The 17,268-nt window shown below is 39.3% G+C and overlaps 1 protein-coding gene across 1 annotated transcript in view; it reads right to left on the bottom strand.

Moving 5' to 3' along the window:
• Window positions 1-970: 970 nt before the first annotated feature.
• Window positions 971-17,268, bottom strand: part of ABRAXAS2 (abraxas 2, BRISC complex subunit) — a 17,709-nt gene continuing 1,411 nt past the window's right edge. Inside the window, exons 2-9 of the mRNA XM_072423838.1 lie at window positions 15,380-15,470; window positions 15,267-15,303; window positions 14,900-14,966; window positions 11,548-11,738; window positions 7,791-7,910; window positions 5,572-5,656; window positions 5,369-5,483; window positions 971-2,699 (exon numbers count right to left, since the gene is read on the bottom strand). Of these exons, the coding sequence (XP_072279939.1) occupies window positions 2,311-2,699; window positions 5,369-5,483; window positions 5,572-5,656; window positions 7,791-7,910; window positions 11,548-11,738; window positions 14,900-14,966; window positions 15,267-15,303; window positions 15,380-15,470 (1,095 nt within the window). The 3' untranslated portion in view covers window positions 971-2,310. The remainder of the gene's footprint in view (window positions 2,700-5,368; window positions 5,484-5,571; window positions 5,657-7,790; window positions 7,911-11,547; window positions 11,739-14,899; window positions 14,967-15,266; window positions 15,304-15,379; window positions 15,471-17,268) is intronic.

Genomic DNA, 17,268 nt, shown 5'->3' on the forward strand with positions numbered 1-17,268 from the left:
TAAGTATTTGCCCCAACACAATACCCCCCCATACACTTCGAAATCTCCCTATAGCCAAGTTATCAGGTCAGGTATCTCCATGCTTGTTGGTAAATATCTTGGATGGCAATGTAACTCAGAGACTTTTTCCTATAGGGTGTAAAGTAGTGTCTTAGAAATGCCCTCCCTACCTGCACCCGTGGTAATTATTTATACCTGTGAGATATAGGAAATCTTTAGTTTCCCCTTTCTCCTCAGCTTTTCTCAACCCTAACTTGTTAGGGAAGCCCGGCTATAATATCCGCAGCTCCCTGTATATTAGTGCGGTGGTCAGTGGGAAGAATTCTTCTTATGTTGCTGTCCAGACGGAAGAATGTCACCCTTACAGATAGTCAAAATGATCATTGGTGTCACTTAAACTGACCAGAGAAGAAACCCCCAGCAGCCTCATGAAGAACCCTGGGGTTACATAGAACTCTGGTTGGGAAACACAGGTGTAGGCACTCAGCACATGGGTCATTATCCACATTTTTTAATAGTAAGCACATTTACGAGTAGATTAACCATCTACTGTTTAATTAGTCAATGATTACATTTGTGATCAGTGACATCACAATGCAAACAGTGATCAACATTAGTTTCAGCATGGGGAAACCACTAAATGGCATGCAAATGGGGATCCAATATTAAAATTAGAATTTTCTTTTTTTTTATGCCACTTGAGAGAATTGCAAAAAATAACTCTGACATATTGTAAATTAGAAATGATCACTTATAAGTTCTTTGGGTCTGTTGTGCAGGAAAAGAAGAATATGTTACCTAACTACTCACGGATTTCTATTTTCATGTTATTAAAAAACAGCAAGAAGCTGACCGCCTGGCAAAGGTGACCTCCTACCCCCCAACCATTTCTTTTCCAGGTTCTATGAACATCAATCACTCATTTTAGAAGAAAACACCAATCAGGCACATAGTCTAGGACCAAGTTCAATAAACTAAAGCACATTTATTATGTTTGATTTGTACCAGTCTTAAGGCTGAAAACGTTTGCACCGGTCCATGGATAACACAGGCTTTTTGATACCATCGTCCTGGCAAATTTAATCGGCAGTAAACGTAACTTTTATTTTTTTTTTTTTACATCTGGCTGGGATGTGCCAATGACAAAAAGAACAAAGTCTGTATTTTTTCCTCTTATTTGCGTTGCTGCAAAGTTGTTTTCCTTCTTCTTGGGTTTACAAGGATAATGAATTTTCAGTCAATTCATTTAAAAAGTGCAACTAATTGTAAAACATTTGAACCCGCTGTACTCACTGTCACATTCCTGAAGGAGGAGGAAGCTGCAGGATGGATTACAATGTTTACGGTGAACTAGAAACTGGATGTCGAGTGATGCGGCAGACAGCTTATTGCCGGATCCATTGTTGTATTTATACTGATAAACAGAACTATGTGATCTCCTCACCCGGGGCGGCATGTGGAGCATCCCAAAAGCTTAAGCAGGATCTGTTTTTTAGGGGCAAACCCCCCAAAAAAGGTTTCCAGCATCATCACATCCTGCTATCCTTACTGCACAGCATATGCAAAAAGTGGACGCTTTGGTTTCCACTGCTCGGGCAGTAGCTAAACGTGAGAAAGTTGTAAGACGTCTAAGGAAGTGTCGCGTGTCATGTGAGGTGTTCCATGTGAAGTTAGTAAGCAGTGAAACTTTTTATATATAACAATTACTCAACCAATGGCTATAAAATTGAACATACAAATTCCCACACCTAAGAGAAAAGGCTAAGAGAATATGCACAATTTAGTAAAACAATCGTATAGTTTAAAAGAAGCATGGATCAGTGACTGCAGAACGAGCAACGGTGGCTACATGGATCCCGATATAGAGCAGGAAAGCGTTGGTGTTAGAATGTTCATGCTTTTTGTCCCCCTTCCCATGATATATAAGCCCCCTGTCTGCAATGTAAATGCTTCTGGCAGTAGAAGGGTTAAACGATCTTGAATGGGAAGGGGAAAAAACAAGGTAGGCTGTAAATTACATCCCCCGCCTTCCCTTTTTTACCTAGTCATCCCTTTAATTTACATATTGTCTCCAGTACTGGCTCGAAATATACATTAGATATAATGACAGGCAGCTCAGTGTACTTTCAGCTCCACAAAAAAAAACCTGTTGTTGCAGAAATCAGTGAGTACAGGAAGCCGATGGGAATTAAAAGCCCACACATAGGCGGCTGGGAAACTCCCAAATCGCTGACAGCTTCACATCGCTTACATTCCACGTTACATTGCCAGAATCCCTATTTATTGGTCTCGGGGCACAAGGGGCGACAGTCATTGCTGCGCCAGCTCTCCGTCCGGCTGCGTGCTGCCGTGGTACGTCTGCTCCTCCGCCATCTCGCTGTCGGGGGAATCCGAGCGGTGCCGCAACTTTTTATGATCGCTCTGTGAGGTGTCTGTGTCTTCATTCACGGATGTCTTAGAGGCAACTTTATTGTTGTCTTTGAGCTCCTGAAGGAGGCGGCAAGCCGAGCCCACGGCTTGCGGCCTTGGCATGTCGGGTGGGCTATCCACACCGTCGTCCGCATTGATGCGATCTTCTGAGTAAGGTGGTGGAAGGAGGTCCTGTGGTCGAGATGTGGCACCTTCATTGTCCCCGGAAGGAAATATTATCATGCTTTCTGCAGGCACTTCTGTCTGGATTAACATGGACTGACGCAGGTCTGAAAATAAAAGAGATGACATATCAAATGTTTAGGCAGCGCTGAAATACTGAAATAATGTAGCACACATCTTTTAAATGCAGTTTTGATGAATGATAACTTGGCCACTCACAAATAAATTGAACAAAAGACAAATGGGAAGAATTTTAGTTAATTCAAAGGTTTGAATTGTAAAAGCTGAAATACACATGACAGACACATTGAAGGAACAGTGAGAGAATAAGCTTGTCTCAACAAAACTGTAATGCAAAGTCATATTCAGGCACTGGTTGCTTTTTTAATACACTTCATAATTTTTGAGTATTAACAAGATTTTTTTTTCCCTTCTGCCAGGGGTTCATTTTTTGCAGACAACAGGTTTAAAGAAAACCTCTATAGCAGCTTTGCAGGTCTTCAGTGAACTCCTGTTATAATTCCTATATACACAGCTCACAGTACATGTGGTGTTCAGTGGGAAGAATGCCTCTTACATTGCTGGCCAATGGGAAGAATGTCACCATTACAGATAGCCAAAAAGATTCTTAGTGTCACAAACTGATTTGAGAGACATAAAATTGTTCAAGGAAACCCCAGCGACCTCATGAGGAATCTTGGAGTTATATAGAAACCATTTTAGAAATCCCCGGTCTAGGCTATGGTACACTTTTTGAGCAGCACATAACTCATTAACAAAAAATGTGGATGGATAAGTATTTGGCGTCAGAACTCTGGTTAAGTAACACTGCTTTACAGAGACAAAGGTGAGGACTGCTGTTGCTTCTGCTTCTATAAATACTTGTTCCTTGGCTGCCCCTGGCTTACATTTGTAAAGACATCAACATGTGACTCCAAATTCTCTGTGGTTTCTAATGGCCAAGCCATTTAGATTACTAAATATATCCTACTACCAATTCATTTTTCATTTCTAAAGCTGGGAGGGCTGATACAGTTGTTCAGTGCCTATGCTGCAGTAATTGGTGAATGTGTTCAGTCAATTGTTTCACAAATATGTTCTCTAATACAAATACAGTGGGGTTGTTTTATCTGAACATTTAGATGTATATAGTGCTTTAGGTTCAAGAAATCCTTTTTAGACAGGTTAATGACATCAAAATCATCAGGTTTACATCAAATCAATATTTTTTTTTTATTTCACCTGAGAATCAAATTCAAGTTCCTGTGCTTTGCCTTCAAATCCCTCCACAGTTCTTGTCCCACTTACATTTCTGACTTGATAGAAAAATACTCCCCCAGCCGCTCTCTTCGCTCCTCTGATGACCTACTAATGACTTCCTCACTCATAACCTCATCACACACACCGGCTTTCTAGAGCCGCCCGACTCTGTGGAATGGTCTTCCTCATCCTATTCGGCTTGCTCCTATTTTCTGCTCATTTAAAAGAGCCCTTATTTTTTTTAAACTTGCCTACCCATCTTCTTCTGTCCCTTAAACCCTCACTACTTACCATCACTACATATCTCCCAATTCAGTTGTGTGAGACTACCCCCACTTCCTAGATTGTAAGCTCTTCGGGGTAGGGTCCTCTCCTCCTCCTGTGTCATTGTTTGTCTGTCATTTTCAACCCCTTTTAATGTACAGCACTGCGTATTATGTTGGCGCTATATAAATCAAGTTTACTAATAAGAATATTAATTTATAGTCCTTTATAACTTGAAAAATCAATGAAGAACACAAGGAGTTTCTCTTAATTCTGAATCTTACAGATGTCATGCTTCAGAAGCTATAAAGCTTATACTGTGTTCTGTAAAATATTGAATGTTCATTGATAAAATGATGGCTGAGACGATCAAAGCTTACAAACTACCAGTATTGCAGTAACTCATTGTAGCCAATTGCATTGTATTGTTCAAAGATTAGTAAAATATTCATTTTCATTAGTTATTACCAGTCGCTACTCTTGTTCTCCACAGCCCCTTTTAGCTGGGCACACCACCCGGCACTTATCGGTGACCACCTGGCTGTTTTAGGGAGGTTGCTGATGAGCTGGGCCACAATACAAAAACAATTCTGGGTTCAAAACTGTAAATCATTCCAAGGAGTCTATGAGGCGCATAAAAAGCGGCACATATTCCAAGAATGTTGCTCATGACAGCACTGTGCATTTTTATAGCAAGGTCATGTGTGTAACAAATGCAGTCTTCATTGTGTAAACTTCTAACAATGAGGAAGTCCCACAAATCTGAATGACAGCTCTGTGTAAGAAAACAAAAAGGTGGGAGACTTAGTTCTGAAAGCTGTGCGATTTGAGGAAAACCCAGTCATGACCTTTCAAAGTCACCTAAGGCTATGTACAAGAATCGCAATTTAGAAAGACTGTTTTCAGTGACGGATGAATTAATGACGTTTTATGGACAGGGGAGCCGACTAGTACCCCGCTGTGCTCTCCTCCATTGTCACGCATAGCCGACGTTCCCAGTCGTCATTCAATGATCCCCATTGTACACCATGTTGATGGTTCTCTGTAGTATGTATGCAGCCCGTCTCTTTGCAACCAGAGAGCTCTTTTTGCTCTAGCCAGCAAAAAGATCTCTGTGGTTCTCTGCCGCTCCTTGTCTAGATACCCTGCTATAGAATGGTGCCCTCTACAGGTTGCAGAGCGTCCAATGCCTCTGCACCATCTCTGCTTGGAGGAGAAGCAATGGCCCTCAAAGTTGTTTCCTTGGACTTACTTTCTTTACGCAGCTTTTCTGCTTTCCTCTTGGCAATTTGTGCTCGCAGCTCATTAACTTCCAGCTGATGGGATTCAACAATCCTCTCACTTTTCTCCACCTCCTCACACACAGCCTGACCAGAGACAAGACAAGGGAAGCAATAAGTGACCGATACATACATTTCATAGTACAAAACTAACACCAGAATGAGAGCTGCTTACCTGCACCTTCTCCTGCAAAGCGTTATAAACCTGATAAATTAATCGGATGTCCTTCATCACACCATCTTTATCAAAAAAGTTGGTACTAAAACAAATAGAATATAAAATTACAGTTACTTTTAAAAATAAAGTTTGAACTAATATATACAGATCATGATTGTTTTTATATAGCAATGCTGCAAAAGCCTGGAATTTAAAAACACGAGCTTTCCAACAAAATCGTTCTTCTGTAGAATCCTCAATAAAGAGCACCCCCAAGTTTACTAAATGCCCCAAGGCGTGTTGGTCATGTGATCACAATTGTGGAAAGGTAAAACAGCCATTTAAATTGTACCTAGCAATCGATATATTAGCTTAGTGCCACACTTACAGGTATTTATTGCAGCACTCTTACTGATATTGCCATCTGTTTTTCTTTTCAGAAGGACAGCACCAGTTTTGTTCAGGCAATGTCCAGAATTAGCATCTACTTTATGGACTAAAATGCTGACTCAGACATAACACAGTCATGTAAATCTTGGCACCTATCCAGGTCTTCAATGTGTTTACAAATTTTTAAACAGATCAGCCCCTGCTATTGCCTTAAAGTGGATCTAAGGTTTTACTTTTAATAATGCTTGCTCAGGCAGGTCGTTTTTGCAAAACGGAACAGACAAAGTCCCTTCTGCAGTAATCTGTCCTACCTGTTCGATCATCCTGTACAACTGTCAAAAAAGCTGCAGCTTGGCTTTGTGTGTTAAGATACCCAGCAATTCTGGGTTCCCCTGTGCTTGCGGGGACTGAATGAACTCCTGAGTAACCTCAACTCAGCCTGGACAATCAATATGGCCAAAGATCACAAGAAAGAAATAAAGATGGAAGTAGATGGCGGTGCTCTGTGACGGTACAAGGACAGGCAAATATAGTGGGGTTTAATCCGCATTAATCTTATTACAGTGTTGCAGTTTGATCACTGGAAAGATGAGGTGAAATAACTTTGAACTATCTGTAGCAGAATGAGGACATCATCTCAGCCTAGGCAAAGTCACCTGGGAACATATACTAGTGCTGTATATTGTGACATGTCAGGAATTTATACATACACTTAGTGGAAGGTCCATTTACACATAAACTACACCAACTATATATAACTGAACTGCTGTATGCTATTTTTAGGCCTCCTTGTGCTTGTTACAGATTGTTTCACTGATTAATAAAATCACTAATCCTATTTTATCAGCATGGCTTAATATGTAACTGCTGATAAAAAATAAAAATAAAATACAGAAAGCCAGGTTAATTGCCACATATTCCATCCTAAACTTTTAATACAGTTATCCTTTCTGGCATATATATACGTTACATATTACAATAAGTAATGTATTACATTTCACATATACTCACTCTTCCTAACTATTCTACAAAGTAGTCAAAGGTTATTGACATAAAGCTTCCCTTCTCTGCAAATCCAAAATGTTGGATAAACTCCTAAATAGGTTGTAGCCTGGCGAAGCTTTGCTACGGCCAATTTTCTGGCTATTCTTTATTTACAGCCCTTCTCAACCTTTCTACCAGGAATATTTTCCAGACCGTAGGGAACCCCTGCTATAATTACTACATCTACAGCTCACAGTACAAATATTATGGTGGTGAATTAAACAGCATTTATATAGCGCTAACCTATTACGCAGCGCTGTACATTAAATAGGGTGCCTCTTATATTGTTTTAACAATGAAAAGAATGTCACAGACAACCAAAAACATAATTTGTGTCTTTTAAAAAAAAAGCATGAGAAGCACAAACTGCTCCCCGCTCAAGGAACCCCTAGCAACCTCTGGAAGAACTCTAGTGTTCTATAGAACTGGTTGAGAAACACCGTATTACAGTAGAATAAAAGCACAAAGTTCAGCATACATATGAAGCATGTGACATTTTTACCTTCTGTACATACTTGCCCAATCTCCCCTATAGTAAACCTGTTTATAAAGAAAACATGTCGGTTTCCACTGATGACCTCTTTTAAAAAATGCTAGTAAACTGCTGATCATATTAATCCTCTTGCTTTAATACTATTTTTCTACTACTTTATTACTACTGTAATACTACTATATTTCAATGACCCATAAAAATCAGCCAAATAAAGACTTTATTAATGCATTGATTGCATTTTTAGCGGTCAGCAATGGCACACCTCATAATATAATAAACATTTACTGGTAAACATAATGATAATACTGACCCGTGTTCTTTGATTACTTTGGCATAGTTCTGAGATGTGTTTGGCACTGATGTCACTTTATATTCCTGCTGACTGGTTGTGCCCAGGTTTGGAATTGTGAGAGACACTCTCTGATTATACCTGGAAACAAAGAGAAAAATTCATTTTCAGAAAGAACTAGAAAACAATGTATGATATTGAAGCATTTATTTGACCCATTTTTAAGGAATTCTACACTGATTCCCTTGTCTGTGTTTATTTAAAGCGTACTGAAACTCAGAAATTTCACTTTACATAAAAGGGTAGACAGCCCTTTTTTGGTAAGTAAAAATTCTGTTGTTTGTTTTTATTTATTTATTTTTTTTTAAGTGCAACACCCTTGAGTCGGGTAACGTAGGAAGATGAAACAGGAAGAGGAGAAGACGGTCGCTCCCGAAGCCCCGGCTCTGGGACGACGAGGGACCCGATGCAAGACACCTCTGGATGGATTGGACTGCCCTGCGAGATTGAAGGTAAGTGTATTTTTTTAGGCACTTTTCAGTTTAGTTCCCTTTTAAGGTTGGAAAGCTGCCAAATACACCTTGGCAATTTATCAGAAGCACAACATAAGCCATAACTAAAGTAATGAAGGTTGGCCTTTTCTGTCGGCTTCAAAGTGCTTTATAATGGGCCGTGATAAAGTACTTCCATAATATTAAAGATGCAATATCTTGGACCACAGATAACAGGACATTATGCTATCTAGAATGCAGACTTTTGCTGATTCAGATTATAGAATCTTTAGTATCAGATACATACAGATATATCAGTGTTATTTTATTGCAAAGGTTAAAACTAAGCTGATGCTTGGAACTGAAAGAGTGTGAACCAGGAAAAACGGGTATCTCAAAAGTTCCCACCTGCACCAAGCAAGCAATTCTGCAGTTTCAAACCATTTTATTTCACGTTGGTTTATTCATTCCTGGCAGCTGCAGGGGAAGCTAGGATGTGCCAAGTATCCCTGCAACCAACACTAAGCTGCATATGCACAGCCCAGAGAATTTTGCAGGAGGGATATTGCTTGTCTTTTGCAATAAAGCCTTGCCCGATACCAAATTTTTTAAGTGGAACTCTTGGACAGGACTTACAGCTAACAGGAGCACTCAGAGAGAGGAATTTAAAGTGGAAATTAAAAAATGGCATTCATTAATAAGAACACTGACTAGGTTAAAGACATTTGAATATTCACATATCCTTAACAAGTACATAGGCTTTATCCCAAGCCATCCCTTGACCAGCGGACCACACACAATTAATTAACAAACATCACAAGACCTGAAGTATGGTTAACCACGTCATTGACTTGGCAGCCTTATAATCTCTAATGAAAGCCCAGAATGAACTCTTGCAGCACGAAAAGCTAAATTGCTGACAATATTTTGGGGAGAAGACAGCTCAGAAGTGTCACTGCGGGAAAGAGGGGAGCAGAGCAAGCTGAGATGCGGAGAGAATAACTTGGTGGACATTCTTCTCCCAAATTTGAGGATTAATTGCATCACTGTCTGCAGCAACAGAGGTTGGTGGTGGCTTTTTTTAAAGCTCCTTTATCATGTGTTAAGAAGATAAAAATATTGAATGTCTCCAGCCTGGACACAGCTCTACTTGTCATGTGTTCTGCACAAGGCCTAACTAAAATATTTTTAGCACTTTCAGCAATTTCTACTTTATAATCAAGCTACTTTTTTAAAACATTTTCTTTACTTATACCACAGTAAACAATAAAAAAAATAAATGTATAATTTTTCACTTCCAGGCAACACCCGTTAATTACAATGAAAATTTGAAGAATCAGGTTCTCCCTGTGTTTGCGTGGGTCCCCTCTGGGTATTCTGGTTTCCTCCCACAATTTAAAAACATGTAGTTAGGTTACTAGCTTAACTTTACTTACAAGCAAAATTTACCTTAGATTGTAATAATGACATATGACTATGGTAGGGACATTAGATTGTAAGCCCCTTTGAAGGACAGCTAGTGACATGGACCATGGACTTAGTACAGCGCTGCGTAATATGTCGGTGCTATATAAATACTGTGTAATAATAATAATAATAATAATTGGATAGTCTGCATATTTTTCTTCTATCCCTTAAAATTCCACACATTTAAGAAAAAAAGTGCATTTTGCCCTAAGATGTGGTTGCTGTAATCATAAAGACCTATCTCCAAAAACATCTTTTCAGGCCATAAATTTCCACTATACTAGTCAATAATTCTTATTAAAATACATTTTTATTTAAAAAAAAACACAGTACTTTATGGCAATACATAAATATAATCCACATGTTCAGATGTACTCAATACGTTTCACAGATGCCTTCTCTGCCACTTCAGGAGTGAACAGGAGGGTATTCATATTTTAGATCTTTGCGTCTGCTCTATCCATTCAGATTCACCACAAAAGGTAAGGATTCCTGGAGCATTTGGAAAGGATACTTCCCCATTGGACCATACATGTTCTTTTAGCCTTTTCTTACTTTGCTTGAAATATTTACAGACTTCCAAGTTATAAATGCTCAATACCTTTATATGCTATATCCAGAGAATCACATTGATAGGTCTTAATTAATCAATTTCTCTCCTCTTTCCAGCTTAGTTTCCAAATAAATGTTGTTTTTTCACTATTACAGTCATTTTCCCTTTGCAGCAAAAAAATTCCCACCCTTTGTGTACGGATGTAGCTATTATTTTATACAGTATTCCTGTTCACTCCTGAAGAAGCAGAGAAGGCATCTCTGAAACGCGTAGATACATATGAAGATGTGGATTATATTTATGTATTGACATAAAGTACTGTGTTTTTACAGAGCGTCACAAGAGTAATTCGACCTCTCCTAATCAAGTATTATATGCGATTGCTGCATTTTTTTCCATTCTGTTTTCTGCAAGTGATCCTGCCGTAAACACCCTTTCTTGTCCTTGGGTGATGACACTCAATTACTCACTTACCACACCGTATTGCTTATGGAGGAGCATTGTTTTCACCCTTGCTGCTCTTGTAATCTGGACTACAAACATCTCTACCTCTCCATTAGGAAAACGGGAAAGATGTTCTGTAGTTTACAGAAGGTAGCTAAGAAGGTGGATAGTTCAAATTATATGGTCAACACATTTAAAGACTGGTAAATTGCGATATATTACATTTATGTTCTTGCATTAGGATATCATTAAACTGTAAAGATTTTGATACATATTTGTGAAATGTTTATTTCTATAAGCCTTCTAGAGAGCAGCCACTCCAAATTTGGTTGGCCTAGGTAGATTAGTAAAAGGGTATTTTAGGATTACACTTGTACACTTTGTGCACACTGCATTTTTAAAAAGCACAGCACCAAACAATGGTGCATTGCCACACAGTACACTGCTCTGGGGGAGTGCTTGTTGTATTTGGGTGATAATTGTACAATAGACCCATCGCAGGCTCAGACCTGCGATAGGAGAGTGGGCAGATTCTAGCATCATGACGTAACTATAGGGAAGTTTCTTCCCCTTTGAGCGACACCCAGCTCCCCCGTGCATGTGCAGTCCGAAGCCGGTAAATTTAAAAGTCTGTGGGTCCAAAAAGGTTGGCGACCATTGTTCTAGAGTGGTATATAAGAGATTGGAAACACATTGCAGTAAAGAATGCACTTGTTCCTCCCAGTAGTGGAGACACCTTCTGGTCAGCTTCTGTAATGAACACCGACCATAATCATTTAACATTAAAACACCCAGAAACTGGCCAATAGTCTATTCAATTTACCTGCGATTAGGTCTGAAAAGCACATATTCCAAGGCATGAGTGGAAGTGTTGGCAGTTGAGATAAAGCCGATGAGAAGGAAGACGAGGTCAGGAACTCCGAGGATACGAGTTAGTTGTTTGTGCAAAATCTGTTCTCTGTACGACATCTGCTGCTGTGTGTTTCTTCGAAACTTGTACCAGCCAATCACGTTCTACCCAAAACATGGGATGGGGATAATTAATCCTTTACAATGAGTCACAGTGTATTAATATTTATTCTCAGTGGAAAAAGCAAAAAGGCCAAAGTTTAGAACGTAGTACTTAATCTTGACCTAAAGTTCAGCAGGGATCCATTCCAACACTTTCATATGACAAAACAAGAAAACAAGACACTCAAAACAAGAAAAAGTCCTTTTAGACTATTATTGCTGCTTAGATGCAGTAGATTAGGACATACGTATTCTTGTAGCCTCAATGGAGCCTACCAGCAGTTTAATCAGCATACCTTGTCCACTTCTGTTTTAATTACTGGAGCACCTTGATGGAATCAGAGGTCTAGCAAAAGTAAAAGCTGCTTCACAGATAAAATATAGGTTAAACTGCAGCTGTAGTATACCTACGGTAAGTGCATTATTGTTCACTACCGAGTAGTCTCATATTGCATCTGATTCATTAAAGCTCTCCAAGGCTGGAGAGGATACACTTTCATCAGTGAAGCTGGGTGATCCAGCAAACCTGGAATGTATTTCTTAAAAGTCATTTGCTATCTGTACTAGGAGCTTCCCATTTTGTTTCTAAGTGCTTATCCTGCAGTTTCACCAATTAGCAAGTCAATGGCTCGAAGATTATAACCTGCACATCTGCAGTGAGTAACTCATAGTGAACTGCAAATATAAAAGACGAATAAATGCAGTTCCTTTAATGAGAAATCACTACATGTGTTATTAAAGGAAACTAATGTCCTAAATTTAAATTATCAGCCTCTTGCAACCTTTTATACAGCTCAGATTGGTAGAGCAAGAGTCAGGGTTGAGAGTGAGTTGGGTGTGTTGACAAGAACATGATGATAGGATTATATATGTCTATTTATGATCATAGGGTATTATATATATTATAAATGTGTATTTAACCATTTTATGCAGTTCAGGTTTGAAGGTAACTAAGGAATAAACAAAAATACCCTCTGCAGGCAGGCCACCCATGTACTGCAAAGGGTTAACTGCTTATTCAGGTCTAGGGGTAGAAGCCCAATTTCCTTGTAACTGGAGGCTCCTTGTGTCATGTGACCAGTCCCCCAAAGCCTCCTCTGATGAAGGCACCGACTGTCATCCTCATCATATACAATGCAGGACCGGTAGCCCTGAATTTTAAGAGAGGACATCCTGGGCCTGCCAACAGCCCAGAGCCGTTGGATATAGGAGAAGGAGGCTGGTTGTTAGGACCTACACATAGTAATGGCAACCATGACTGTTCAAAAGAAGTATATGGCTATACACTGGACATTGCCATGGTGTAACTGGTTTCTGCATAGCAGCCTGGAACTTTTTATAGTTCGGTTTTGGATAATCAAAACCACTCCCATGTAACTAGTCAGAGATCAAGCTATTTGTCGATATTTACTGACATATAATCAGAAAGACATTTCCAATAACTTTATACTGCAACAGTGATCATACTTTCCGTCTGTCTTTGACAATCTGATCAAGCTTTTCCTCATTGACAGTGCCAGCGTAATCATAGAAACTGCCAGAAATAAAAACAAAATTTTAATCACACTCAAATAAAGGAATACTCTAATATAATATTACAAAAAGCTACGGAATAACTGTTGGTATAGCTGTGCTCATGATATAAAGGGGACAGCGGGAGTGCAAAATACTAGACGGGCAAGTTTCGAATCTTCAATTTCAGGTGGTAATTGGGTTTTACCACATTTGTAATCAGTATTAATAGCGTCGTGCAGCTTTCTCTTATAATAAACATCACAAAGAACATCTTACAAAATAACCAACAGTAACAAAATAAACATATTGTAATACCTACCTGAATAACGTTGTACATGGCTCATGTTTATGAATCTCTGAAAAATGAAAAAATTATTGGAATTAAGTTGAAAATGGACAAACACAGTGGAAAAAAAAGATCTGAAGACTCACCTATAACTTGCAGTAGTTCTGTGTTACTAATCTGAGAATCACTTATAGAGAAAGACTCTTCTTGCCTTACTTCTCCCAGCAAAAAACCTTCCTGGAAAGAAAATATAGGAGGTCATTATTACTCAAGAAAACAATATTCTAATATGGCAGAGATACAATTACATAGGGAGCTGGCTTATCATGGAGCCAAGGAAATGGAATGATGTAGCCTTTTGTAATTAATCAGACATTGGACTACTTTCTTATTTTTAACCTAAATGAAGAAAAATGTAACTTAGTATATAATGGGCTTCTGTGGACAATACATGTTGGCTTTAAAAATCACATTTCCAACCTGCTGCCCATTGCTAACGTACACAGTAGGCAGCTTTCTATAGGGTGGGGTTTGTTCCACCTGACAGCCACCAGCCAATGGGAATGCTCCCCACAGTGTATCTCAACATCTAGATAAGTATATGCTGGTTGTTATGGTACACAATAGACAGAGTTCCCAATAGAGTATGATTGTCAAAGCATAACTTTCCGAACAACCACCTCCCAATGGAACATTGCACACTTACGTTAACAACAGGTAGAAGGATGGAACCTGGACTAGTACAGCGATATTTTCCCCCAATGAGCCTCTGCAATAATGAACTGAGCTTTAAGAGAGGAGATAATGTGTATTTAACCATTTTATGCAGTTCAGGTTTGAAGGTAACTAAGGAATAAACAAAAATACCCTCTGCAGGCAGGCCACCCATGTACTGCAAAGGGTTAACTGCTTATTCAGGTCTAGGGGTAGAAGCCCAATTTCCTTGTAACTGGAGGCTCCTTGTGTCATGTGACCAGTCCCCCAAAGCCTCCTCTGATGAAGGCACCGACTGTCATCCTCATCATATACAATGCAGGACCGGTAGCCCTGAATTTTAAGAGAGGACATCCTGGGCCTGCCAACAGCCCAGAGCCGTTGGATATAGGAGAAGGAGGCTGGTTGTTAGGACCTACACATAGTAATGGCAACCATGACTGTTCAAAAGAAGTATATGGCTATACACTGGACATTGCCATGGTGTAACTGGTTTCTGCATAGCAGCCTGGAACTTTTTATAGTTCGGTTTTGGATAATCAAAACCACTCCCATGTAACTAGTCAGAGATCAAGCTATTTGTCGATATTTACTGACATATAATCAGAAAGACATTTCCAATAACTTTATACTGCAACAGTGATCATACTTTCCGTCTGTCTTTGACAATCTGATCAAGCTTTTCCTCATTGACAGTGCCAGCGTAATCATAGAAACTGCCAGAGATAAAAACAAAATTTTAATCACACTCAAATAAAGGAATACTCTAATATAATATTACAAAAAGCTACGGAATAACTGTTGGTATAGCTGTGCTCATGATATAAAGGGGACAGCGGGAGTGCAAAATACTAGACGGGCAAGTTTCGAAACTTCAATTTCAGGTGGTAATTGGGTTTTACCACATTTGTAATCAGTATTAATAGCGTCGTGCAGCTTTCTCTTATAATAAACATCACAAAGAACATCTTACAAAATAACCAACAGTAACAAAATAAACATATTGTAATACCTACCTGAATAACGTTGTACATGGCTCATGTTTATGAATCTCTGAAAAATGAAAAAATTATTGGAATTAAGTTGAAAATGGACAAACACAGTGGAAAAAAAAGATCTGAAGACTCACCTATAACTTGCAGTAGTTCTGTGTTACTAATCTGAGAATCACTTATAGAGAAAGACTCTTCTTGCCTTACTTCTCCCAGCAAAAAACCTTCCTGGAAAGAAAATATAGGAGGTCATTATTACTCAAGAAAACAATATTCTAATATGGCAGAGATACAATTACATAGGGAGCTGGCTTATCATGGAGCCAAGGAAATGGAATGATGTAGCCTTTTGTAATTAATCAGACATTGGACTACTTTCTTATTTTTAACCTAAATGAAGAAAAATGTAACTTAGTATATAATGGGCTTCTGTGGACAATACATGTTGGCTTTAAAAATCACATTTCCAACCTGCTGCCCATTGCTAACGTACACAGTAGGCAGCTTTCTATAGGGTGGGGTTTGTTCCACCTGACAGCCACCAGCCAATGGGAATGCTCCCCACAGTGTATCTCAACATCTAGATAAGTATATGCTGGTTGTTATGGTACACAATAGACAGAGTTCCCAATAGAGTATGATTGTCAAAGCATAACTTTCCGAACAACCACCTCCCAATGGAACATTGCACACTTACGTTAACAACAGGTAGAAGGATGGAACCTGGACTAGTACAGCGATATTTTCCCCCAATGAGCCTCTGCAATAATGAACTGAGCTTTAAGAGAGGAGATATGGGATGACAGTAAGCAAGCCATTTTTTCCCCTCAGAATTTTTTAAGCTGGGAGGGATGAAGCTGTAGGTGGGTGGCAGCACCCCAAAAACAGCCAGTTGGTTGCTGAAAAGTGCTGTGTGGTGCACCCAGCAAAAAGGGCTAGAGAGACCACTGCAGGCTTTAGTATACCATCACCCTACAATGTGTTCTTTTCTAAAATCACACTGCACCCATGAACCATCCAAGCTCTTCCCGTTGTCAGCCAGTAAACATTGAATTTGTATATTTTAAATGCATTTTTTTGTCTTCACTTGATCAACTGGACCTCAAACCAAATGAAGGAAAATTTCCAGCAATGTTATCTGCCTTTTAAAATTTTCTGTACAGCAGAGTTCAGAGAGGTGAGAGAGAAGCAGCACAAAGAGCTAGTCAGGTGACAGTGCAAGAAGCATGCGGATACAAGTAAAAAGCAAAGTGACAGAGAGATAAATTTATTATTGTGTTGCTTCTTATTTCACTGGGTGGGGGTGAAGGCAGACCTATAGGTAACAGAGACCTATAAGTATAGAGAAACATCAGGTCCCCTGAAAAAAAAAAATCTCAGAACTAGATTTCCAGAAATACAAATGCTTTAGCAGATAAAATGGCTTATCTAGTGATGTATTGATTTATTTTGCTGCCTTTAAACTAATGCATTCATCCTGAAACGTAAATAAAAAAAAAAAAATTTAAGTTTCTTGTACAAGCCTGTTCACGATTTTAACATCAGATCATAGATAAACATATGAAATATTTTCTCATTCTCATTTTTTAAAATTATGTTGCTTTGAAAAAAAATTAGAAAACAGGAAGTGAATGTAACCAGTGAATGTCAGGTCAGCTGATCCACCCTGTTCCTTACTACAGAACGGACATCTGATCTGCCCACAGTCACATCGTGTCCTCCTTAAGAAAGAATATCAGATCTCCAAATTGTCACATCGTGTCCTCCAGCAGAACGGCCACCTGATCTGTCACCCTGCATCCTCCAAGAGCATCAACAGACACCACATCTACCTACTGTCACCCCGTATCCCCTACACATGTCACCAGGTCTACCTACCGTTACCCCGTATCCTATACACATATGTCACCACATCTACCTACTGTCACCTGGTATCCCCAACACATACGTCACCAGACCTACCTACTGTCACCCCGTATCCCCTACACATGTCACCAGATATACCTACTGTCACCCCATATCCCCC

This window comes from Pyxicephalus adspersus, chromosome 10 (assembly GCF_032062135.1).
Source record: "Pyxicephalus adspersus chromosome 10, UCB_Pads_2.0, whole genome shotgun sequence".
In the NCBI taxonomy this organism is placed as follows: domain Eukaryota; kingdom Metazoa; phylum Chordata; class Amphibia; order Anura; family Pyxicephalidae; genus Pyxicephalus; species Pyxicephalus adspersus.